A 27436-nucleotide genomic window follows, 5' to 3' on the forward strand; every position below is an offset into this window, starting at 1 on the left:
GACCATATATGGTCCGTCTGGCGGTTTGGCGAGCGGCTACATCCACCCGGCGAAAGTGGACACGAGACTGTCGGTGTGCTCAGGAGAACAGCGGTTCATTATTTAGGTAAGAGAGGGGATAACACTGTATGAGAGCTGCCACGGTTGTATGACATGTAAGCTGTTTTATTTTAAGATAAACACAGATGTGGGGATAAGCTCTAGTTAGCTGATTTGAGAGGTTTTCGAAGCTACTTGGGGCCCTGCGTCAAGTTAGCTTTAGCTGCTCAGGCCTGGCTACCGTTGTTAGCTTAGCTAAGGGGCTAACGCGCTAAATAGCCGGCTTATAAAAACTATTACGATTTACTTTTTATGTTTGACACTCTGGGCTCCTTAGACCATGATATTTATTATGGGTAGTTAACTGTGAAATGACAAAGTGTGACGTGTAGGCTGCTAACAGCTATGCTATCATGCGTTATACCGCAAAAAGCCCAACGTGCGGGCAGGTGGGACTGAAAGGAAACAAAATGCGGGCTTGGGGAGGGAACATTATCACCGCTATTACTGTCATTTAGCTGCCCTTAGACATTTTAGGCCTTTATACTCAAAGTTACCCTACTATTTAATGTCATCTGTAAAATGGTGTTGTACGGTGAGTTCAATTACCGGCACATTTTTAACATTATGGTAAACAGGCAAGTGTACCGAGGTTGGTCCTGGCGCTTCATTATGTAAGCGATTAGTCATTTTTACCCATATTTATATTCTGACATTTAACTGGTAGACTAAGACCAATTGAAAAATTGAGAAACCGTTAAACGACCTATGATCACGATTCTCCTGACACACTGCGATTCTATTTTGGTCTTAGTTTCTTCTTCATCCATATCATTTCTGTGTTTTTCTTTTCCTATAATGTAGCATTGCATAACCATGCCGTCTGACCTGGCTAAGAAGAAAGCAGCAAAGAAGAAGGAGGCTGCCAAAGCTCGCCAGCGCACCAAGAAAACTGACGAAGTAAATGGGGAGAGTGAACAAGAGGCCCAGCTTAATGGAGCAGAGAGCAATGGTGAGAAGAAGACTGAGGAAAAGCACTGATTGCCAACTGGATTTGTCAGCCTGTGGTAAATTTTCTAACTTAAGCTCTCTTGTTTTTTAAATATATTTGATAGGTGTTGAAAATTTGACAAAGGAGCTGGATGAGTTTGAGCTGCGGAAAACGGAGGCCCGGGCAGTGACGGGTGTTCTTGCCTCCCACCCTAACAGCACTGATGTCCATATAAGCAGCCTGTCGCTCACCTTCCATGGTCAAGAGCTGCTTGCAGACACCAGCCTGGAGCTGAACTCAGGCAGACGCTATGGCCTCATTGGTCTTAATGGCACAGGTAACTAATTTATCCTGCAGCAGTATGTTTCTATTAAGACTTTAAACACACAGACATTAGAAACCAAAAGGAAAAAAAACAGCTGTTTCAAAACCTAGTATTTCATTTGGCCATTTGGCCATCTGGCCCTTTAGGCCAAAGGGAAAAACCTGAATAACTGATGAAATTAAAGGGTTCATATTACAGGAATTATATAAAGTTGACATTAGGCTTCAACCAGTGACAGGGAAATGACAACATGAAATGGTTGGATCCCAAATTAAACCTTCCTGAGTTTTAAGGATTTGAAGCAAGTACCAATGAGAGAAAGATGCTGCTGACTGACACATCAGATGGTAGGGTGTAAATGCATTAGAAAGTTGAAGCAGAAATCTTGGCAGCTTTATGGCCCACCTGAGGCCCATGGGAGTGGCCAGCAGGGAATCTCTTATCAACACTGGTTCTGCTACACTTCCTTGTGTAGCTTGGATTTGTCAAATGTTCTTATATCACATCCCACAAAACATTGTTCTCTCTATTTTTTTTTTCTTCCCGTTTTCTGCCAGGAAAATCCATGCTGTTGTCAGCCATTGGACATCGTGAGATTCCCATTCCAGAGCACATAGATATTTACCACTTGACCCGAGAGATGGCCCCCAGCGAAAAGACTGCTCTGCAGTGTGTCATGGAGGTGGATGAACAGAGGATCATGTTGGAGAAGGAGGCAGAAAGACTTGCCCATGAAGACTGTGAGTGTTCAAATAAACTGCAGGAAGTTGAAAAATCTCTCTAATTATGCTTTAGCTGTATTATAAATGCCCCTTTTCTTTTTTGTAAACAGCTGAGTGTGAGAAGCTGATGGAGCTGTATGAGCGTCTGGAGGAGCTGGATGCAGACAAGGCGGAGATGCGAGCCTCTCGGATCCTCCACGGTTTGGGTTTCAGCACTGCGATGCAGCAGAAGAAACTGAAGGACTTCAGTGGAGGGTGGAGGATGCGTGTTGCTCTGGCCAGGTAGACACAGCTCGTATAGTACTGTACCACTGAGTTACGGTCCTCCTCGTCTCTCCAGCTTTTGACTGATCCTGTGTCTCTTGTCCAAATGACAGAAATACGCACACGATAAAAGCAAACTGTAGCATTGTGTCCTGACTTCACTACCATACAGGAAACTAAAGTGGGCATAAGTTATAATTTCCTCTGTGTAGTTACGATAACCAATACAGGAAGGGGGATGAGGTGATAATGTATCTATTAAGGTAGCAGTATGAACCCTCTGTGATGTGTAACGTGTTGCCCTAATACAAGAAACACAACAGTGGTCTCAGTAGATCTGGTGTGAGTGACACAGACTGGGGACTATCACGTTTCTAGCATCTCCTGTTTGACAATGGAATCATTTGGATGACTAATAGGGTATTGGCATGATAGGCAGAGTGGTATTAAGTCCTAACATTTCAGTCTGTTTTGTGTAAAATATCTCGCCTGTCTCTCGATCTTCATTGTGCCCTGCCTATACAATATTGTGTTATAGTGTGGAGAGGAGATAAACTAGTGTGAAATTGATATTCAAATTCACTATAATATTGAACCAAAACCAACAATCCTATTGTTTTGCTCATTTCATAATAAAGCTGCTTCAAGCACACATTTCATAGAACTTGTGTGTACACTCAGACACAGTTGCTGGAGTTGGATATATGTCCTGGTGTAAATGTCAAAGTACAGAAAGACCAATTAAAGTTATTTTGGATTTATTGGTTAAATATTGCTTTGACCTTTACCACTTGCTCATCTTTGATTCTGAAGATCTTCATCCATCGCACACAAAGCACAGGGCTTTTTGTCATTTTAAAATGTGAAAGCACAAGCATTCAAGACTAGTTCTGAGCTTTAGATTTGAGGAGTTAATCTAAACAAACTCTCAGTATTGCTTTAAATTCAGCTGTTTGACATCTTTGTAGGGCTTTGTTCATCAAGCCCTTCATGCTGCTGCTGGATGAGCCCACTAACCACTTGGACCTGGACGCTTGCGTGTGGTTGGAGGAGGAGCTTAAGTCGTAAGTTTTCTCTCTGCTTCCTTCATTTAAGTCGGATATGGATTGAGACTCATTTTTGATCAACTTGATGGTTTTTGTCAGGTTTAAGCGAATCCTCGTGCTAATCTCACACTCTCAAGACTTCCTGAACGGTGTGTGTACCAATATCATCCACCTGCATCAGAAGAAACTGAAGTACTACACGGTAAGGGCATGCAGATGAAGTGACTGCCAGAAAAGAAAACACCCTGAGCATGCTTTGTAGGCTTCCAAGTATCATGAATAGATTGCTATACATGTAATCACATAATGCTGAATAAGGAAACCAGAGGCAGGCTATTACTAAATATATATCTGTGTGCCACCCTGTTGGATGACAGTGCAAATCTATTTTCATTATAAGGGTAACTATGACCAGTATGTGAAGACCAGACAGGAACTGGAAGAGAACCAGATGAAGCGCTTTAACTGGGAACAGGACCAGATAGCACACATGAAGGTAAAAAAGGGACATCATGTGGCCACGTGTCACTGCCTGATTGGTACAGAGACTTGGGCATCCTTTTATGAAGCAGTTACTGTTGCTATAGCCACACAGTAACATTTGCACTCAATTATCTTTTTTGCATCCCAATTTTCTAGAACTACATAGCCAGGTTTGGTCATGGCTCTGCAAAACTGGCACGACAAGCACAGAGCAAAGAGAAGACTCTGCAGAAGATGGTTGCATCAGGCTTGACTGAAAGAGTCGTGAATGACAAGGTACAGTAACTGTGGCCTATTAAATTTTATCTTTTTTCTTTTCTTTTTTTTTTTTTTAAAACTTAATAGTATCAGTTCACAACAATGGTTGTCACAAGCCAGTTTAAACTGTAAAGAGCCTAAAATATCAAGGAGAGAACCCAGTCAATCAGATTATTCTTGGAGCTCCAATTGGTGACCGTGGGAAGGAAGAAGTTCCCTTTAACAGGAAGAGGGTTTCCTGAATCTAATATGAGAGCTGGTTTGACAAGAGGGAATGTTCTGCCTCCTATTCTACAACCTTTGAAACTGTTGCTTAGCTTGCAGCCAGGCAGTTGTTTTTCCAACTTCTGGATCAGTAATGTATGTGTTTTTAGGGACTGTGGTTAGTGGTGAAACCTACCAACTTAGCAGTAACCCTTCCTGTTTCCCACAGACTCTGTCATTTTATTTTCCTCCCTGTGGGAAGATTCCTCCTCCTGTTATCATGGTTCAGAATGTGAGCTTCAAGTACAGTGAGAATACAGTGAGTATAATGCATTTATATTTTTCCCTCCTTTTAAAATATGGATTTATTTGGCACACTTAGTGATTTTTGTTTCCTTTAGCCGTACATCTATAAAGACCTGGAGTTTGGTATTGACTTGGACACGCGAGTGGCTCTGGTGGGACCCAATGGAGCTGGGAAATCTACACTTCTGAAGCTGCTTATGGGAGAGGTAAGGCATCTTTATCATCAGCTTAGATCTACTCCCAGTTGATTTCAGAGTGATGAGGCTTATTCTCTTGTCTCTGTAGCTCCTACCTACTGATGGTATGATCCGCAAACATTCTCACGTCAAGATTGGCAGATATCACCAGGTAAAACAAATCTTTTGAACATGCTGCACAGGCTCCATCTGATTCATGGCGTTACACTGGTGGTGGTGGCTGGTACAGTTAAAGATAAACGTGTGGGTTTTTAAAATTTTCTCTATAGCACCTGACTGAGCAGCTTGAGCTGGACTTGTCTCCTTTGGAGTACATGATGAAGTGTTTCCCTGAGATCAAAGAAAAGGAGGAGATGCGGAAGATCATCGGTCGCTATGGTCTAACTGGGAAACAGCAGGTAGGAAGGGGATACTTTCCCAGAACTACCATTAATTTTGTCTCCTCTCTACCATTCTGACATTTGAAACATCTTCCAGGTCAGTCCGATCAGAAATTTGTCAGATGGTCAGAAGTGCAGAGTGTGTTTTGCTTGGCTGGCCTGGCAGAACCCTCATATGCTGTTCCTTGACGAGCCTACTAATCACCTGGATATCGAGACTATTGATGCGTTGGCAGAAGCAATCAACGAGTTTGAGGGTGGTATGATGCTAGTCAGCCACGACTTCAGGCTAATTCAGCAGGTATGGACTGATCACTTAAAGCAATCAATTAGACCTTGATTAGAAGTGTCGCTGTACTAATGGTCTCCCTTCCTGCAGGTGGCTCAAGAGATCTGGGTCTGTGAGAAGCAGACCATCACAAAGTGGAACAGAGACATCCTGGCATACAAAGAACATCTGAAATCAAAGATCGAAAAACAGCAGGCACATGACATCTAGAGGAGCTTCATGCTGAGGCACTCCTTTATCTCGCATCACAGATTTGACCTGCGAACTCCTGAAGGGATGAGCAGGAAACGTCCAAGCCAGAACTAAAACGGTCTCTTGTACATGTTGTACTGTATTTCCATCGGTTTGACAGTGCTGCACCGTGCTGAACATGACCCAAACCCCCTCCGCTGTTCTCTGATTGGCTGATTCATCCGAAGCATCTCGGTGCATTTTGGAATGCATTCCATTGTGCTGTCTTCATAGGAAAGTTTTATTTTTCCACGTTCTGTTTATCCCAACATGTATGCAGCAGCTTTTAGGTCATATTTTATATTTAAAAATTGACTTCCTTCCCCCCCCCCCCCATGTAAAATTACAGTTCTGCCTTATTTAACAATGTAATGCAATAAGTTTGTCTGAATAAATGGAACATTAAAAACAGCAACTTCATTTGAGAAGACTTTATTGTTAATTGTAACGAATACAGTGTTTGTATCCAAAAAAATCAAAAGCTTTTAAGGAAAATAAACTATTTTACATATCTGTAAACAGGGGGGAAAAAAAAGCTTGGAAGGGTTAGAAGTTGCTTTGGGTCCTGAGTGAGCCCCATGGCTGCATAGATATGTTATATTACAGCCATTACACTGCACTGAATGAGGCTCACTGATGTAGCAGAAAATGGCTAAACTTTCCCAAAAAAAAAACAAAACCCCAAAACATTGGCATAATTGATAATAAGAGGGCTACTTAAAAGAAAGTGAGGTCAGTGCATCACCAGGATGCAGCTAAAATAACTAGTTTCAGGTGATGAGAGCTAACATCCATGCAGGCTGAGTTATAAAAACCATGACTTCTTCAGTGTTGGTTTTACCTTTTTAAATGTGGGTTGTTGTTTTGTTTTTTTTGTTTTTTAGCTTAAAAAGCTGCGTTCACATCAAATTTAGCCATCCAATTTTTAGGCTAATTACAGTATTCTACACTGTATGGTGGCTCATTTTTATTAAACACTTGCCTAATCACAACTAACAATACAAATACTACTTTTAAACGGTCAAGCTAAAAAAAAAAAAACAACTCAATTACTTCTACTGGTACATCCAGTATGACTTGAATACAGCTTCAAAATTAAAGAAAGTTAATTTCAATGCAGATAATCAGTGGAAGACATTTATCTGCCTTCATGTCCCTCTAAACATTTGAACCGTGTTTGGTTTAACTGGCTATTTGTTGTTTAGATTCTCATTTAATACCTTAGATAAAGTCTGTTAGTCATCGCATGCTGTTGTACATTCCCAGCATAAAGTATATTTCTGCCACTTGGCTCCAACCTGATGCCTGTTACGAAGCTTCAGGGTTACAAAGGTGACATGATGCAGGCCTTACCTGACAGAGCTATAATACTAAAAAGTTTAATAACTTACAGCCATTTTTTTCATCCTGGGTTAAGAGGGGCTAAACTACAGTAATATAGTAGTGTTGCTTTGGCTGGAGTCGCTGTGTGGTTGTTTTTTTTCCTTCACACTCTTCTAGCATTACATCTTTACCATCTTCATAAAACATGTCACTCTGCTGCCAGGACACCCATCCATATTTCACAGCCACGTGAACGTGCTTATGTCGAGACAGACATATCCTGGGTGGACTTCTCCAGTTAACAACCACCTTCTTGTGATCATTTAGCCTGACTGCTGGCGCAAAGTGAAGCCAGATAAGGAAAAGATATCCGGGGGTATGTTGAAGCTGCTTCGTAGTACAGGCCCCTGGAGAAACACAGGTTGCTCCAACCTGTAAAGCTGCGCATAAAGCTATAAAGTTTTTCAGGTGGCGTTTGGGGCTGCAGAGTATTAAATAGTGATTAATTCTGTATATGTAAATGTTAGAAAAAAACAGCTGTTGAACACAACGCTCCTGTTTAAGGTTTCAACTCAGCGCGCATGATTGACAGATTAGTGGCACTAGCTGCTGTTGAAACAGTGCAAGTAGGAGGAGTGTTTCATCAATTATGCTTTGCCCAGATGATCCTGGAGTCAGCATCTCAGAGGGGCTTAAAGAGGGGCTGGGGGCAGCCGAAACTCGTGATGCTCACTGGGCTTCCAACTCCTCGTCTGAGACGTCGTCAGGGGAAAGGATGCGAGTGTTACTGGCCCGAATACTGTTGATGTTGGTGCAGGAGAGGAGACTAGCAATTCCCATCAGACTCACCCCGGTCCCATCCAGGTTCACCTGAGCCAGGTGGATTTGTTTCAGGAACTTTAGACCTGAAAAGAAGAGAACAACATATACTGGGTCTGTTCATCTGAGCAAACAAAACGATTAACTCAAAGACCACCTTAGAGCTGGACGTTACCGTGATCTGTAATCCGCGTGCGGCTGAGATTAAGTTTAACAAGCTGACTGCAGCGGATCAGACCTTTCCTCACCACGTTGTCCCCCACCTGAGTGCTGGCTAACCCCAACACCTGGAAAAAAAATAGAAAAATAGCAAAATATTAAAACCTCTGCATCAAATATTTTTTTATCATAAACTGGTCTTTACATTTTGATCTAGGCCTACTCTGAATGCCCCATGATCGATTTCATTCTGCAAAAGAGTTTAACTGTGATGCTAAAATAATAAATTGAAGCCCAGCTAGTATAAAATAAGCAGGTTATCTGGTCAGACAGCTTGGGTGTCAAACTGTGAAATGAGAATCACATCGATGATCAGACACATAGACTTTACCAACATGACTTAATTTAATCAAACATGTATGTACCATAGATCGATGTCACATTCAATCATTGACAGTAAAAGACAGATGTAGCTTCTGTATTTGAAGAGTGAATCCAGTTCAGAAATGCCTGTTTTTTTTAATGTCCACCAGATGATCATAATTGTGGTTACAAAAGGAAACAAAACAGCTCTCTGACTTGACCTCAACAATCACCTACCTGGTAAGTTTATGAGATCAGACACTCATTTTAAGTCACACTAAATAAAATATCTAATTCAGAGTCAGTCTATCCTAGTTGTCACAGGGCACAAGTCACCAATCTATCACAGAGCTACTATTTACACTTGCACTCGCACAAAGATAAAGCAACACCTGGATAGTACTTATTGGGATAGTCACCTGAAGGTGCGGCAGACAGGTTATGAGGTCGGCCACTCCCCGGCTGGTGACTGCAGTCCGATCCAAACAGAGCTCCTGCAGCTCCTGCATGCATCGCAGGGAGGGAAGCCCTGCATCTGTCACCTGAGTGTTGCTAAGTGACAGCTTCTTCAATCTACACAAAGTAAACACAAAACTCCTGTCAGCATTTTAATCGCAAGGAAACACCTGATATGATGGCGTCAGTGAGTGCGGGAAGGACCTGGTCAAGGTGGAGAGGTGGCTGACTCCCTGGTCTGTAACCTGTGTGTAGTCTGTCAGGTCCAGCTCTGAGAGCAGAGTCAGTCCGGAGAGGAATGACAGCCCGCTGTCTGTCACAGAGTGGCGTCCAGGGAGGGTGATGCGAGTCAACTTCAGACCTAAAAGTAAAGTAGACACCTCACAGATTCACCACAGACTTTGATACTGCAGGCTCACTCCGTGCCTACACTCATTCTTTTAATTCTTTTGCTTTATGCTCTACAAACCTGAGATGATCTGAAGGGCATGACTGCCATCTGCTACAGGGATTCCCACCAAAGTGAGGGAAGTCAGGGCAGGGTGGGTAGCAAGGTGCTCCAGAGATGCCTCCGTCACACCTGTCCCATCCAGGTTGAGGGTCTGCAGGCTGGACATCGCTGCTAGAGCCGTCAAATCCTTAACCTGGAAGAAAAACGCACAGCAAGTCGAGTAAATATCACTGAAGATCAGAGCAGTGTCACCAGCTGAATAGACCTTGCTAACAGAGATAAAGTACTTTAGTCTGTTTGATGCTGAGAAGTCGCAGCTGTGGCACAGAGGTGGGGAGCACAGCTAGTGTGGTTTCAGTCACTGCTGTCTGGTTCAGGCTTAGCTGAGAGAGGCAGGACGGCACTGACTGGAGGTACAGTACCATCCCAGCATCTGTCACTTTGGTCTGGTCCAGGGACAGGAAACACAAGTTCTTCAAACCTTAAAGGCATCAGCAGAAGGAAAATATGTATGTTGAATAAAACTACTTAAATAAGAACAGCTTATTCTGAGATCCAGTTTTGTAAATGTTGTCAACAGTGATGTTTGTGTGTGTCCAACCTGTGATATGCTGCAGGCAGGAGTCAGTCAGCTTACTACAGGAGGCCAGATTGAGGTACTGGAGTTTGACCAGGGTGGACAGGATACACAGGCCAGAGTCTGGGAATAAAAATAAATAAATAAATCCAAAGATGGGGACAAACTGAAGAGCAGACTTTGCAGAAATTTGACAACTGAATTGATAAAAAGCCTAAAAACTACCAGATATAAAATGTTTTACCAGTGATGAGAGGTGAGTTGACTAAACTCAGGTGCTTCAGAGCAGTGAAGGCCCGTAACTGCCGTAGGAGCTCATTGGTGGAGTACGGGTAGCTGTTTAAGACAAACTTCTGGATCGGGCAGCCAAAGAACAGCTCCAGGGTGCGTGGATGTAGCAGCCTCTCATGAGACATGTGGTTGAGCAGAAGCTCTGCTAGCTCTGGGGTCAGACCTGCTAGACTGCTGCTGTACTGCATGCTGGGAGCTGTGAGACACAGAGTCAAGAGTGAGCAAACAACAGCGAGCAAGCAAAGCTGTGAGGCACAGTTCTGTGAAGTTTTGTGACTCTTACCAGTCATGAGGTGGACCGTTGCGCGGATAGCCAAGGCACATAGTGAGGGCACGCTGGGTGCTCTGAAGGGTCTTTTAGGGGGTGATGGCTGTCCTTGGGAGGCGTGGCGGTCTTCTTGCTGTGCGGCTCGTTGAAGACGCTCAACAGCAGCCTGACCTGCAGCTGCGGGCGCCAGCGGCCCTCCTGCATTCTCAGGGTCTGCCGCTTCCTCTTCTGGGCCCTCTCTGAGACACACAAACACAAGTTGTGCCCACGTGTTGTATTTTAATATACAGATAAAGCAACCCGTAGTGAGCATGAAGCGGCAGCAGCAAATTCCCAGCTGTAGCTTCCTGAGACCAGTCACGTCTGACCATCACAACCAGCTGTTTCTTATACATACATGTTTCTGCTATAGTTAGAATTTTTAACGTGTGGTTATTGTTTGAAAATGGACCCCATGCAGGCAGTGTGCTGACTGCTCAGCATTTATTAGCAAACACTCGTGTTTTATGAGAAAAATGGACGTCTTTATAAGAAAATCTAAAGGGCATAAGTGTTTTGCTGTATTTGAACATCAGAAAGGAAATATCGCTGATATTTTGTTTGTAAAATCTGAAATAATATGGGGCTTAGAAGCACGTGTAAATAACTGTTTTAGCCATTTAGCTGCGTTAAATTTTATTCATTTAAGATAATCTCCAGAGCACCCCCTGCTGCATTTCTGTGCAATGGAATAAACAGTAAGTGGAAAGACTCTGATGAGCTGAAATATCCACATTTATTTTTGTATAAGATGCATACAGTCAAAATGCTTTAGCTTAACTTAGATTGTTTTTAAAAACCAAAACTAATATTTGGATGGTTAGCTTATTACTGACCACTGCTGCACAATGAGACATGCTGACTATAAGCATCCATTTTTCTTGCTGATTCTCACATATTATTTTCTGTATCCACTTTTCTCTCTGGCTCTTTTCTTCCTGCTGTGCAGCTCATACAAACTTTATCTTTTTTAAAATGTTGGTAGAACAGTAACAGTAACAACAGTAAAGAGTTTCTTTCAGACTATACCCAGACACTTAGATTGAGCTGGAGCTCCAAGATAATATTCATCTTTTTTTTTTTTTGTTAACAGGGTGTTATTATAAAACGGATCATTCTGGATGCAACAGAAGTTGGAGTGGTGAAGTGTGCATGCACTTTCAAACTAATTAAATGCATCTACTTGCAAAACACTTTAGATTGCATGATTAATGTGTGTAATGTGTGTTAGGGCCAATATTTTGAAACAGTCATTTGAGAATGGAGTGTAAATTTCAAGAGTAAGGTCATCTCACTCTGTCCACCAAGTAATAGTGAGTTTATAACTGTATTATTAACTAATATTATTTTATATCACACTGGATTTTGGGTCCTAAAAGAAAGAGATTGTCTTTCTAGCTTAAAAAGATTCTCAACACAGCTTTTCTCTCAAAAAGCAAAATTTAAAAAACAAAAACCTTTATCTCTTAATGTGGCCCCTAACACTATTTTGTATTACAAAGCAGTATGATCGTAGTCCTTGGTCCTATAATACCATTCTAGTGCCATTCTCTTTAAACACTCACCTGAGTCGATTTCCTTGCCCTGGCCAGCGCTGCCAGGGCTCAAATCCTCCTCGCATCCTGTTATCTGGAAAGAAAGGCAGCCTGGGCATTCCTGTGAAAGTTACACAAACGAAAACTGTAATCCATCCAAAAATACTCTAATGCCACTGAGCTGAAGCTACAGATGCTGAGAAAAAAACTTTATACCACACACCTCTGATTAACATCTCTGATTCTCCTTGAACTAGCTCTTCTCTGTGTCTGGCTCACATTCAGAATACAATACCACAACCACACACTGATTGGCTGACCCCACCTGTAAGTTCTTAGTAAACTCAGCAGTTCTGACTTGTGTGCTGTACGTCTGACAGAAAGGGGAATTAACCTACATATTTTCTAATACTAATCTCTCTTGCAGCGTGACACACATTAGCAGGCCAATCTGTACACTAGGCCACTATATAGTGTAACAGTAAAAAAAAAAAAATCAAGCTCAAAGGAAGAGGCCAGGGTCAGCTGTTTCTGACGTGTGTGCAAAAAGCTCACAGCGGATGAATAATGGAAACATATGGAAACAGTAATAGAGGAACAGGGGGAGGAGGGAAGCAAGAAAAATGTAGATCAAAGGAGGGATGAAGTATCCACACTCTGGAGCAGTACCGTTCGGCATGTGAAGCGGTTCTTCCTCTCCTCCTTGGTCCATATCAACATCTATGGGAGGATCTTCAGCATCACCAGGAACCAATCTCTGGCCTTGACCTGTCAAACCCCCAGAATGTCATCCAATGACTCCACAGCCATTTAAGTAACATTTAACACATTCAGCTGATCAAATAACTGAGCCCAAACAACCATGAAGAGGTGCGATGTTACAGGTGCAAAGAATCTCACTGGCTGATATACAATGTGTCATCTGATCAGGTCACCCAAGTGTATTAAAAGTGACCTATTATACTCTTTTTCATACTCCTTACTTTTATTTTTGGACTCTACTTGCACGACGACCTAGCCTGGGCCTCGTGCAGCCCCCTCAGTTCACCCACTCTTAAGCAGTTTTAGCTCCTTTAAACCAACTGATTGCCTGCCCCTCCCAGCCAACAGCAGGTGGGTGGGACTTCCGTGTTCACAGTCAAAGCTGTGCATCTGAAGTAATACTAAGTATATGCTCTCTCTCAGACATCATACAGCACAATAGAGGTAGAAAAATCTGTCAAACAGAGTAGTTGTGATACAAGTCAAAGGGAGCAGGTGGATTGGCTTAGAGCACAGATAATGGCCATATAAGGAAGTCCCGTCTAGCTGACTCAGACCTGATCTAAGAAAGTAAATAAATACATAAATGAACTTTTACCACATACTTGTACATTTTTTTAATGGCTGTCAAAATATATTTGTCAATTATGTGTAATAATTAAAGCTGTCCATGGGACAAGATAAATGCGTGGTGGACAATCCCCTCGTTCAACCATTTCGATGGTCCCAGCCAGCTGCTTCCACAGATGGACTCCACTGACTAAGAGCAGACCACTACAAACTTCAGGGTCATTCTAACCACACACCGAGGTTGCAGAGGCGAACAAAGACTCCACCGATCGTGTAGCTGGGTGAGAGACTGACTGCTCTGTTATTTATCTGACAAACTAACCTTTGAAACATGATTTGCCAAGAAAAGCGTAAATGTTACTGCAAGTAATGGTTGTGACTGTAGTCCTGTAGGATTCTAACATCGTCGTGAAAAGTCCCAACATTTAGTAAACCAATAAAAAATAAAATAAAAATAAAAAAGTTTGGAAAACAGCAAATCTCTACTTGTTTTATTCCATTTAGTAAGTTTATTTTTATTGCTTTTTATATTAGGTTTAAATAAAGTAAATCATACTTACCCCAGTCATGGGATCCACGCCGTAAAGGAGGAACTCCAGGAATCCCTGCATAATTCACTGCCTCTTCCCACAGCTGGTTAGGTAGTGGAGGAGGTATAACAGGGACCTGATCTCCCACCATGTCCTGGCCAGGAGGAGGCTGAGGAGGCGCAACACAAGGAGGCGGCTCAGCACTGTGGCCTGCTGGACTTGTTTCCTGAGGCGTCTCTGGAGGAGTGGTCTGAATACACAGTGCAGCGTTAGGCGTAAGACCGAGAGAGCGGAGGGAACAGGCAAGCTCAGCCTCCCCAAAGCGCTTCCGTGGGAAACCCTGAAGGAGAGAAAAGGAGGGTAGGGAGGGATGACGTCCGGTGATGTGCTCCACAACGCTGCGCAGAGGGGCATCAGCTGGGAAGCGCTCACGCATGGACTCACCAGACGGCAGTCGAATCTGCAGCAAAACACAAATATACATGACAAGGTTATTACAGTCAACTTCATTTCTAAAACTAGAAATGATACTGTGTCCTTAAAAACTGAATCAAAATGAAAAAAAAATATATATAGAAAGAGGAAATATTTTTAGTTTTTGCCAATATAATGTCACGCTTTCAACACATTAACATATTAGTATTAACTCATACAGCAGGTAAAGTAAGTACTGAACACATCACCAGTTTTCTAGGTAAATGTATTTATAAAGGCACTATTACAACCCATCCAATCCACACATGCAAAGAAATTTAACCATAGATGTCCATAAACTAAGTTATGTGTAATAGAGAAATGACACAGGGAAAAAACACATGACAAAAGGGACGTGCAAAAATCATTAAAGTCCGTCACTATTTAGAAAGCAATCCTGACACTCAGTGCAAATTAATATCAGCTGGTTCAGTTCTAACTGATGGCCTAAAAAAAAAAAGGTGTCTCATCACTAACTTGTCACACAAGAAACATCTCATGATGGGTAAATGAGCTCTCACCATACTGAAGGCATTAGTTTCAGCAGAATTTCTAAACTACTGAAGGTTCCAGTGAGCACTGTTGGGGCCATAATCTGGAAGTAGAATGTACATTTTACCATAAACCACCCCTGACCATGTGCTCCATGCAAGATTTCAGACAGACAACTGAAAAGAGTTATCAGAAGTGTCGCGTATGAGCCAAGGACAACTTGTGGTGAGCTACAGAAAGTGGTAGAAGAGACAGGTACAGTTGTTTTAAAGAAAAGTAATGCACTCAACCACCATGGCCTGTATGCACACTCACCAAGCAAGACTCCATTGCTGAAGAAAAAACATGTTGCTGAACAACATTTGGACAAGCCTATTAAACAGGATACCATGGTGCAAACCATGTTTGGAGGTCAAAGGCACTGCATATCACCACAAATACACCATACCAACAGTGAAGTTTGGAGGTGGGTTCATCATGGTGTGGGGCTTTTTTTCAGTATACGGTGCTGGGGGGCTTCATATAATTGGAGGACATATGAATGGAAAAATGTATTGAGACATTCTTGATAAAACTCTGCTGCCATCTACCGGGATGACAAAAATGAAACGAGAGTGGACAGCAAGTCAAAGATCCTGAACACAGCCAAGGAAACTCTCAGTTGGTTTGAGAGAAAGAAAATAAAGCTGCTAGAATGACCCAGCCAATCACCTGACCTAAATCCAGTTGAAAATATATGAAAAGAACTTAAGGTCAGAGTTCATAGAAGAGGCCCACAGAACCTTCGGGATTTGACAACTGTTCATTTGGAAGAATGGGCCAAAATCAAACCTCAGCGATGCATCCAACTAGTTTCTCCATACAGGAGGTGTCTTGAAGCTGTCATCACCAACAAAGGCCTTTGTGCAAAGAATAACTGCCTTCACAAGTGGTTTGTTTGTATTGTAACACCATCTTTGAACTGACACTAAAACTAATAAGTAGTATACTTCAATTAAACATTTTCAAACAATAAAAAGTAAAATAAAAGAATATAATGCACTCTGAAAAATGACTGAGACTAACTGAAAACTAAAATTCTGAATCTATCATGATTAAGGTTCTTCACAGGCCCACCATGAGAATGCAGTTGTTGTCCACATTTGTCTGAATCTTTCCTCCAAGCTTCGGCCCTTCACTGCTGGGAGGAGACGCGTCTGCAGCAGCATTGGTCTGTTTCTTATCCTGCAGGCTCCTCCGATCCTCAGCGATCCGCTTCAGCACCAACTCGCGCTCCTGCGAATGCAGAAGAACACAAAATGTTCTAAGAACAATAAAACAGGAGGTCTATACTCAAATATTAATTTTCAAATGTATTATTCATTTTTAAAACAACAACAACAACAAACTCAGCTTGAGCACGTGACACCTCTTTTACTCCCCACAGTGACCATCATGCTTCAGTTCAACCACACTGTAGTACACATCTGTTTTTTTAAATGTGCACCCAGAGAAAAATGTATGGACGCTCCTATTCTAGCTCATAGAGCAGCGTACTTCCCCTGTAGTGTTCAGCCAGCACCAGCAGCACCCAAACAAAGTTTCTGGACCGCATGTAAAGTGAGATGCAATTGGCCTCATTCACTAATATGTGAAAAGCTCCAAAAAAAATAAGTGCACTGGCAAATTTACCATTTTATGAAATGTGCCCACAGGCCAGTTTTGTTCTTACCACCACGTGTAACGTCAGTGAATAGAGACTCATTCTTAATCCACAGGCTTGTACTACTATCTGCTTATTCACATACCTCCACACTCCCTTTTATCTTTATCTGGAAACACATTAACTTCAAGATGTAAAGGAGGAAGTAGTGATCTTCAAAAAACAGAGGCGGCACATCTAAAGCAAAAGCAGGGGAATTTCCAGCTGAAAAAACTGAAACAACAGTGTTCGAGAAAAGCACCTTTCTCAAAGTGTTTCCTCAGGAGTGATGGGAAAAAACAGACGTGCTGCAGTAGGTTAGTAAGGTGGCAAATGCCAACAAGAAATATGGCTCAAGTAAAAAACAGAAAACAACAGAAAAGAGGAAAACAGCAGGAAAAATATCTAAACATAGACAAGATGAAAAAAAGGAGGCAGAGGTGGACAATAAAAGGCGCAGATGATCAATTACCGATGTTTGTTTAATCGTACACTCGATGCAAATGAGCATCACATTCTACGTTGGCAGAGCTACAATGTGACAGGTTATACAAATTAAGATATGCACAACTGGTCAAAGCGACACCAGCATGGAGGCACACCCCAGCACATGTGACGTCAAATTTGTCACACGCCGCCATGCGATATGGTAAGCAGTGAGCATAAAAGTGAAATGAGAGCTACAGGGATTGAGCTAAAGCTTAAGCCATTATTATCGACAGCCTTATAAATCTATAAGACAACTGCCAGTCAGATAGATTAAGCACCAGAAGTCTTTTCAGCAATGCTCACCTGTTTCTTCTGCCTTCTCTCTGCTCTGACTTCCTGAGCGACGCGTTGTCTCTCTTTCTCCTCAAAGTCACTTTTGTCTGGTTTGATCCGCGACTCGACTGGCGGTGGTGGGTCCTGGGAGCATGATTGCGGTGACCTTAGCACCAATGAAGGACCCGCTGTTAAAGACAGAAAAAGAAAATCTGATGAGATAATGCTGCACACTAAACTATCCAATTCCTTAAGTTATACTTAAATGGATGATTACAATCATCAATTTTAGGATATTATAATAAAAGAAAACTTTACTCGAAGTCCAACCGATGGATTAAGAGCAGTAACAACAGTAAGAAACAGTTTTTATATAGCTTGGAGTGGGATATTACCTCTGCTGTCAGTGGGAGATGTGCGAGACTCTGAAGCGTGTGCTGCCTCTTTGGGTGGGTTGAATGCAGAAAAAGCTGTCCCAGCTGGCTGTGAAGGCTGCGGGACCAACGTGTGTCGCAGGTATTGACCCTGTACAAGCCTTTCAACGTGCAAGAGCGAGACACAGAAGTAAGTGGCTGAAAGAAGTGGTCTATTATACAGAAGGATCATAGCTAGCTAGCTCCACAGATTTAAAAAAAAACAAAAAAACAAAAAAACAGAGGGCAGATTACTCACCAATCAGCTGCCTCAGCCACAGAAAAATGCCCCGCCTGCATAGCCGCTTGTATCTGCTCTTCTGTGAATCCCATCTCGCTAAGGACGAGGAATAACTCCCCGATAGTCTGCAAGAAAGGATCAAACTAATGCTGACAAAGCGGCTTTTTTTTGGCTGTTTTCCCTCCTTATCGATCACTGCTCAAACAATGGCTACTAAGATACTGTTTATCTGACTCATAATGTCGTCATGTGTGAAAGGATGTGTAAAAAGTGATTTAATATGGTCTCTCTCATTTTATTAGTGTTTTATTGGTATATAATGTGCATGCTATTAGCCATTTGTGGCTCATACATTTGTGATGTATGATTAACCATACACAAATACAGCCATATATTGAACCAGCTGATATCAGGTATGTAAAAAAACATGGCGTTTAGCTGGGTCACATCAGGTTTGGGCAGGGTAAGTGTTCAGAGGAGCTAAAAATTACGCTCTTATGTTCTATTTGGCATAAACTGAGAGAACAATAAAGCCAGTTGATGCATTAATTACTTCTAGGTTCAACTTTTGTAATTCATTATTATAAGTTAGCTCTAAAAGTTCCCTGAAAAGCCTTCAGTTGATCTAAAATGCTGACGCGAGAGTACTAACAGGGACTAGAAAGAGGGAGCACATTTCTCCCATATTAGCTGTTAAACCTAGAAGTGAACTGAAAATCCTTCTCTTCACATACAAGGTTTTGAATAATCAGGACCCATCTTATTTTAAAGAGCTAATAGTACCTCACTGTCCTAACAGAGAAGTTCATTCTCAGACTGCTGGTTATTTGTGGTTCCTAGAGTTTCTAAAAGTCAAATGGGAGGCCGAGCCTTCAGCTTTCAGGCCCCTCTTCTGTGGAGCCAGCTCCTAGTTTTGATTCAGGAGACAGACACCCTCTCTACTTTTAAGATTAGGCTTACGACTTCCCTTTTTGATAAAGGTTAGTGTGTGGGCTGGATCAGGTGACCTTGAATCATCCCTTAGTTATGCTGTAATAGGCTCTAGCTGCTTGGGGATTCCCATGGTGCACTGTGCATTTCTTCTTCACTCATCTCCCTGTATTTTTACACACCACTACTGCATTTAATCATTAGTAATTATTAAACTCTACTCTCTCCTATAGTTTTGTCCTGTTTCTTATTCCCCTCACCCCCAACTGGTAATGGCAGAAGGCTGCCCCTCCCTTAGCCAAGTTTCAACTGTTTTTTTCCTATTAAATAGGGATTTTCCTTACCACCATTGCCAAGTGCTTACTCACAGATGGTCATCTGATTGCTGGGTGTCTTTCTAATATCCCTACACTATAAAGTAGGGCTGCCACAAACGATTATTTTGATAGTCGACAAGTCACCGATTATTTTTGGTGACTAGTCAACTAATCAGATCATGCATCCATTGGACGTAAAACGTACAGCTTACTGCACCAGCAGCATCTGCTCTTATATAGCTATCATTAGCTTACAGCTTTAGGTGTGTAAGGTATGTGCTAACTAAAAATAAAGACAAGATGATAGTTTATTAAATTTTAATGAAATTTGCAGATTGTTTCGGTGAAGTTTAATAAACTCCTTGCTATCTAAAATATAACGGGACACCGGAGTATATTCTCCAGCATCTCACACTTCTGATAATCAGTTGTCTGCTTGATGTTTATTCATCTGTGTAAAAACTATAACTTTAATCTCAGCCAAACCGATTTACTAAGGAACAAATAAAATACTAAAAAAAAGCCAAACAATAACATTTTTAAGTTATCTAAGTGATTTATATATATTTAACCTGAGTAGCGAAAGACGGCGGTGGGTTTGAAAATGATTTGCCGGGAGTCTGGTGTTCTCACCGGCTCTAGTGAGCCTTGCCCCCGGCTAAGTATCGAGCTAGTGGGTAACAGACGTCTCCGAAAACGTCGGAGCGCTTTTGAAAATATGTGGTGTCTTGATAAACTGAGCAGATATTTGAGGTTTATACAGTTCCATTCTCGCCTGAAAATATGTTAAACGTTTATTTTGTGACCCAGAAAGAATAATAAGAGTAATATTAAAACGAACTAGCTGCCGCCATTGTTGGAAACTGAGGTGGGCTGCGCTATGAATTCTGGGACACAGCTTCTTCTTCTTCGGGGTTTAACGGCAGCTGGCATCCTTGTACATGCAGTGCTGCCATCTTCTGTTTCAGTCCGTTATTACACTCTTAAATCCTACTACTTATTCCTGCGTCTTTTGTGATCTTACAAAGCTTCAAACGACGTGTCGACTATTAAATCAGTCATTGACGATTTTGATAGTCGACGTAATCGTGACTAGTCGACTAATCGTGGCAGCCCTACTATAAAGCATCTGTTGCTGTGTACTGGTGCTATATAAATAAAACGGAACTGAACAAAGACGAACATAAATAAAGGTACAATAGTATTTTTCTTCTTCAGTGGTTTAATAATACTGATTAAGTTAACCAAAGGCGGCTTTAGTGTTTGCAGATCACTGGTAGTTTCCAAATCGTGTGCATTAATGCATGTCGGCCCAAAAACCCATGAATGAGCGTTAAATTTATTGTATCACTGTAGAATAAAAAGTCTGATTGACAGCAAGGAGGTAAAGTCCAGTGCAACTAAAAAGAAGAACTGATGACACTGCAGAAGACATGAGAACTTCCTGCGTATACGAATGCATGCGTGCCTTAAGGTTTGCCCTTTGGTGTGCTTTGGACACAAAATGTTTGAGAAAAAAAACAGTTACAGTAAATTTGCAGATGAAATATTAACCATTTACTCCATAGCGATATCAGCTATGCAAACTAGTAATTACCTGTTATAGTGGCATTCCCATAATGCTAAGAAGTGATCATATTTTATTGCCTAATCCAGCCCTTATAAACTGTTTCAATACTAAAATAGAGCTACTCTTCTCATTCGTCTTTGATAGCATAATAAAACCGTAAAAACTTTACCATATGTCCCAAATAAGGGCCCTAGAAGTGGGTGTTATAGTGTTATTAAATTGTTGTCGGTAAACCTAACGCGTACAAACATTATACATCAGTACCATTGTCTGTGTTGCAGTGTGGGCTGCAACTCACAAGGATAATTTCCATAATTATTTATTATCTGTTTTACCTTTAAACCCTCCAATTCTGAGTTAAACATTAGTTCGCAAAGTTTACAGTAGGAAATTTTATTCCATGTCCGAGTGAAAGACACCGACTCACAATCGAAACTGCACATTTAAACTTAAAACAGCAGCTAGCAAGCTTAGCCCAGAGCTAATGCTAAGTATGTTGGTATTTGGAGGTCTCTCAACAACAGCGTTAGCATGAGCTAACCGTTAGCTGAACGGGCTAGCAGGCTGATATTTTGGTGCTAAACAGGGTAATGTGTCGGAAGCTAGTAGATAATTTGGAGCTTACCGCAGGGTTAGAGGAACTCATGGCGTTGTTTCAAGGTTCCCGTGAAGAAATCAAAGTCAAAGTGACGCTCATTTGCAACTTTATTGACTTCCTCGGGTGTGTTTGGAGAGCCTCTGTGTATGCTAGCTGCAACGACCTCCCCCACTGACAGCAAGAGCCTATCAGCACATAGGATAGTGGAGGGTTTTCCCCTGCGTGTCCACAATAAACTGATCAATGAACTACAGAGACTGAACCCAATCAGCCTTATCAATAACCCTCATCAACTATGGCCACATGTGTGCAGCTTCTATAGTCTGTGAACATTTATGTAGTTTGGCAATAATAACAGCATGACAGATAGGTCACACTTACTTTATGACTTATTATCTAAAATCAAATCAAATCACTTTTATTTTCACGTCACACGTGCAGGTACACTGGTACGGTACATGCGAGTGAAATTCTTGTGTGCGAGTTGTGCAAAAATACAATAACATAAAACAAGCAAAATATATGAATGGCTAAATCTGAGAGTAATAAATATATGCACAATATAAGAGTGTATGCATTACTGGATGTGTATACTAAATATGTTTTTCTACGTGTGTGTGTGTGTGTGTGTGTGTGTGTGTGTGTGTATTTTACAAATTAAATAGACTAAACAATGAAATAAAATATATAAAATATACAGAGGTTGGTAGTTGGACATGTGCAAAACAGTGGCATTTAAATACAGTGTGGAGTGCATAATGTTGAATTTCCAGTAGTGAAGGTGAGGTGTCTATGAAGTGTTCAGCAGTCTGATGGCCTGCTGGGAAAAGCTGTCTCTCAGTCTGCTGGTACGGGACCGGATGCTGCAGAACCTCCTTCCTGATGGAGGTAGTCTGAACAGTTTATGGCTGGGGTGACTGGAGTCCTTGATGATCCTCCCCGTTTTCCTCAGGCACCGCTTCCTGTAGATGTCTTGGAGGGAGGGAAGCTCACCTCCAATTATCCGTTCAGAACACCGCACTACTCTCTGCAGAGCTTTGCGGTTGTAAGCGGTGCTGTTGCCGTACCAGGTGGTGATGCATCCAGTGAGGATGCTCTCAATGGCACAGCGATAGAAGGTCCTGAGGATGCGGGGGCTCATGCCAAATCTTTTCAGTCTCCTGAGAAAGAAGAGGCGCTGTTGCGCCTTCTTCACTGTTTTGTTTATGTGTACTGACCACGTAAGATCCTCAGCCAGATGTACACCAAGGAACCAGAAGCTGCTCACTCTCTCCTCCACAGCAGCTCCGTTGATGGTGATGGGGGTGTGTACTTCTCTGCACCTCCGGAAGTCCACTATCAACTCCTTTGTCTTTGCGACATTGAGGGTGAGATGGTTATCTTGACACCAGCGGGTCAGGGCGCTGACCTCCTCCCTGTAGGCCGTCTCATCACTGTTGGTGATAAGACCCACCACTGTAGTGTCGTCTGCAAACTTCACAATGATGTTGGAGTTGCTAGTGGCCGTGCAGTCGTAGGTGTAGAGTGAGTACAGGAGAGGGCTCAGTACACACCCCTGTGGTGCACCAGTGTTCATTATGACGGGGGATGAGGTGATGCTGCCCAGTCTGACCACTTGGCGTCTGTCAGACAGGAAGCTAAGGATCCAGCTGCAGAGGGAGCTGCTCAGTCCTGGATCCTGCAGTTTCCTGTCCAGCTTCGAGGGAACGATGGTGTTGAATGCTGAGCTGTAATCTACAAACAGCATTCTCACATACGTGTCTCTCTTCTCCAGGTGTGACAGGGCAGTGTGTAGTGTCAGGGCTATGGCATCATCAGTGGACCTGTTGTGGCGGTATGCAAATTGTAGAGGGTCCAGTGAGTCGGGTAGTGAAGAGCAAACAAAGTCCCTGTCCAGCTTCTCGAAGCATTTGCTCACGATGGGGGTCAAGGCTACAGGTCGCCAGTCGTTCAATGAGGAGATGGTGGAGGATTTGGGTACAGGGACGATGGTGGCCATTTTGAAGCAGGCTGGGACAACAGACAGAGAGAGGGAAAGGTTGAAGATGTGTGTTGTCACGGTTTGACAGGCAGACCGTGGGGGTGTAGGGAAGGAGGACCCAGGCGCGGTGCTCTGTGTACGAACAGTGCGTTTATTTACAGTGTATGGTGCAAAACAACAATAAATCCCTGTGTTTCCCAAGACTCCCGTGTCGTGTCCTCCTTGTGCTCTCTGCTCCGTGTCTGCACTCCCGGTGCTCGCTGCCCTTTGAGCCTCCCACGCTCCTCCTGCGGGAAACAATAGCGGCAGCTGTCAGGACACTTAACAATAGCAGGCATGCACTAAACGACTAACCCTAAACTGGGTGACTGAAGGCGCCCGCAGAAACAGATACACACACACACACACACACACACACACACACACACACACACACACACACACACACACACACACACACACACACACACACACGTGCAAACAGGGAGAAGGACAGCAACACCAAATATACATACAATAATAATATAATTCATAGCTGCTCGGGGATCCTGGGTCGCTCAGACCCAGGACCCTGACATGTGTAAACACTCCAGCCAGCTGATCCGCGCATGACTTGAGGACGCGGCCGGGAATCCCGTCCGGACCAGTAGCTTTGCGCGCGTTCACCTTCCTGAAGCAACTAAAATAATATAATTAAAAAATTGCAATTTATTAGGTACACTTTATGAGCTGCATCCAGCAGATAATTCTACCCTTTGAAAATCTTAGAAATATTGTTTTCATCTACTGTTTATCTACTGATAGAATAAAAACGCTTATTTTAAAGTAGATTGGTTTTAACGTCAAAGGTCTATGATGTGTTATATGCTATTGATGGTATTTGATAATGTAGTCTAGCACAATACCTTGAGTATACAGGCCTAGTAACATTAGTTAATATACATTTATAATAAACCGCATTAAACTGAGATTGTAGGTTTACCTAAGATCTGGTATACATCCTTTTACAGGTGTACCAGAAACTTCATTTTCTCAACACTCTGGAATCTCCGTTGTGGTATTTTGTGCTTCACAATGCGCACTCTTTTACTACAAAGTCACGCTGTTGTGACACATGCAGAATGTGGCTTAAGCAGGGACGTCCCCGAAAAAGATGTCACTTGGATGGCAGTGTATGTTGCTCCAAAACCTCTATGTACTTCTCAGCATTAATGGTGCCTTCACAGATGTGCAAGTTACCAATGTCATGGGCACTAACACACCCCCATACCATCACAGATTCTGGCTTTTGAACTTTGTGCTGACAACAATCCGCATGATCCTTTTCCTTTTTGGCCTAGAGGACACAAAGTTCATGATTTCCAAAAGCAATTTGAAAAAGTGGACTCGTCAGACCACAGCACACTTTTCCACTTGGCGTCAGTCCATAAGAGATGAGCTCAGGCCCAGAGAAGCCGGTGGCATTTCTGGGCCATATCTGGAGTTGATATATGGCTTTCGTTTTGCATGGTAGAGTTTTAACTTGCGCTTGTAGATGTAGGGACAAACTGTGTTAACTAACAATAGTTTTTTTGAAGTATACCTGAGCCCACATGGTAATATCCTTTACAAAATGATGCCTTTTAGGGATGCTCCTTTTATACCCAGTCATGACATTCCTCAACTTTCCCAGTCTTTTGCTGCACCTCTCCCAGCTTTTTTGGAACGTGTTGCAGGCATCAAATTCAAAATGAGTGAAGATTTGCAAAACAACAATAAAGTTTATAATATAATATTTAGTTTATAATGTTTATAATGTAAATAAAATAGAATTTATAATGTAATATTTAGTTTGTATTCACTGGGCTCTTTTATTTATTTTACTTTATTTATTTTTCCTACTGAACTGTCTCCATTTTTGTGCAATCTTGACCTTATTGAAATATTTTGTATTTGTTATGTTCTGTATGTATGTGTTTCACGTTTTGTGTGCTGTGAGATAGTAACAGTGAATCAGGGAGTGCAGAGGATTAGTACAGAGGAAGTGGGGCAGCTATGAAGAGGATGAAGCGTGGAAAGGCATCTGGTCCAGGTGAGATATCTGTGGAGGGATGGAGATGTCTGGGAGAGAGGGCAGTGCACTTTTTAACCACACTGTTTAACACAAACTTCAATCAGGAATAGAGAAAAAGTTGTTCTGGTTCTGATTTCAAGAGCACCGGTGCAGAGCTGTAGTAACTACAGAGGGATAAAGCTGATGAGCCATGAAGACGTGGGAAAGAGTTGCTGAAGCTAGATTAAGAAGAGAGATGACGATCAGCAACAAAAGACCCCTAATGATGTGATGTTTGTTTTGTATTAAGCAAGAAGATTTTGTTTAGATTTTTATTGATGCTGATTTTCATTCTATCATATTTATCTTTTTATTCATTCTCCCTCTTTCTGCTTCTTTTACAGGTCGCCACAGGGTACCATCTGCCTCTCACCCTAACATCCTCCTCTGTCACACCAACCCTCTACAGGTCCTTCTTCATTACATCCATGAACGTTTTCTGAGGTCTTCCGTCTAATATAGCAACTGTCCCTGCTCTGCACACATCCAAACCATCTCAACCTTGCATCTCCAACTTTATTTCCAAATGTGAGCTGTCCCTCTGATATAGTCATTACTAATCTTGTCCGTTCTGGTCTCTCACAGTGAGAATCTTAACATCATCTGCTCCCCCAGCTCAACCTCCTGTCTTTTTGTCAGTGCCGGATTTTTAATTCATTGAGCTCTTTTATTTTATTTCACTTGTTTTCATGTCTTTATTGAACTTAACTGTGTAATAAAAACTACATTTTGGATTTTTTTGTTTGAAAAAAAAAAAACCCTTATTTATTTATTTTGTCTTATTTTTGTCTTTTTGTCTCAATGAAGTGGGTATTCATTCACTACATATATTATAATGCTTAAACACAACAGGTGTAACTTCAGAGTTCATTAGCAGTAAGCTGTCAGCAGGGGTCACACTTACTCTTTGTGATGTGGCCATAGACTTTATACACTGATTTTCAGATGCCCATGAATTTGATGGGTCTGATTATCCAATTATCTGATCAACTGAGAAGACACAAACCATAAAATAAAATAACACCATTCGCTTGTATCATTGTGATTTCTTCTGATTAAAAAGCACTGTAAAAAAAAAAAGGTAGGATTTAATTACTCATATTACCATACACTTAAAATTAATATAAAGATTCTTTCTTTAATGCTTTTGCAGGACTGCTGTGGATAAGTAATACAGCAACAGTGAGTGACACAGGAACAGATAACAATGTGATTAAGCGAGATAAGATATTCATAAAGCTGCAGCAGACCGTAATGCAACAGGGTTAATATGTGTGAAAGAAGAAGGAAGAGCTTTAGATAAAGGGCATACAGCTTATACAGCCTTCATAATATATTCTTTCTTACTTACTACTTTATTCACATGCATATGGAGACATTTAGATTATTATACAATTCTTAGATATTGGGTAAAGCTAGACATATATTTAAAGTAGACCTGCATGTACACATATATGTGCATATTTCAATAAAATTGCAGAAATTACACTGTCATCAAACAATGTGACTAATAATTAGTATGCAAGGGCATACAAGTGGCTCAGGTGTGCAGTCAGGTGATGGCAGGGAACAGCAAGGTGGGCTGAGGTAGCCCCTGAGGTTCTGCTGGTATACAAAGGAAAGACAAGGCAGTCCACTTCTGCTGCCAGCAATGAGTAATGCAAAATATGAACCCACTGCAGTGTTGTTCAGATATATTTCTTTATAAACGACATGTGATATGAGAGATTTGTTGAAGGTAACTCAGCTTGACAGACATAAAATCATATATTTGCACAAAGAAACAGATGTCTGAAGAAATATAAGCTGAAAGCTTACCATGCTCTTGTGAGGAGATATAAAATTAAAACTATCTGCAGCAGATGAACAGCATCTGTAAAACACAGTGGAGGTTTTGTCATGGTTTGGGTTGCATTTTAGCAAGCGGTGTAGGAGAAGTTTGTCAAAACTGATGGAATTATGAATGCAGAAAATACCAATACCATTTGGAAATAGTTTAACTGGCAG

The 27436-nt window shown here is 41.8% G+C and overlaps 2 protein-coding genes across 2 annotated transcripts; one reads left to right on the forward strand and one right to left on the reverse strand.

The window, feature by feature from the left end:
- abcf2b (ATP binding cassette subfamily F member 2b) lies at positions 1-6150 on the forward strand. Its single transcript, XM_006794992.3, has 15 exons — positions 1-106; positions 904-1051; positions 1155-1367; positions 1913-2095; positions 2188-2359; positions 3310-3405; positions 3487-3589; positions 3788-3883; positions 4027-4146; positions 4562-4651; positions 4734-4844; positions 4924-4986; positions 5105-5233; positions 5313-5516; positions 5595-6150. The coding sequence occupies exons 2-15, from the start codon at positions 916-918 to the stop codon at positions 5712-5714; spliced, it is 1836 nt and encodes a 611-aa protein (XP_006795055.1). The 5' UTR covers positions 1-106; positions 904-915; the 3' UTR covers positions 5715-6150.
- si:ch73-173p19.1 (uncharacterized) lies at positions 6051-21518 on the reverse strand. The gene is made up of 17 exons (XM_006794991.3): positions 21384-21518; positions 17960-18066; positions 17683-17822; positions 17318-17475; positions 15961-16119; positions 13909-14338; positions 12686-12784; positions 12047-12137; positions 10458-10681; positions 10128-10370; positions 9908-10006; positions 9594-9787; positions 9325-9499; positions 9060-9216; positions 8819-8972; positions 8053-8164; positions 6051-7963 (listed from the first exon to the last, which is right to left on the reverse strand). Exons 1-17 carry the CDS (start codon positions 21402-21404, stop codon positions 7788-7790), a joined length of 2739 nt encoding a protein of 912 aa, XP_006795054.2. The 5' UTR covers positions 21405-21518; the 3' UTR covers positions 6051-7787.
- Between the last annotated feature and the right edge of the window lie 5918 nt (positions 21519-27436).

Source organism: Neolamprologus brichardi, chromosome 9, assembly GCF_056152115.1.
Source record: "Neolamprologus brichardi isolate AB-2024 chromosome 9, ASM5615211v1, whole genome shotgun sequence".
Classification (NCBI taxonomy): Eukaryota; Metazoa; Chordata; class Actinopteri; order Cichliformes; family Cichlidae; genus Neolamprologus; species Neolamprologus brichardi.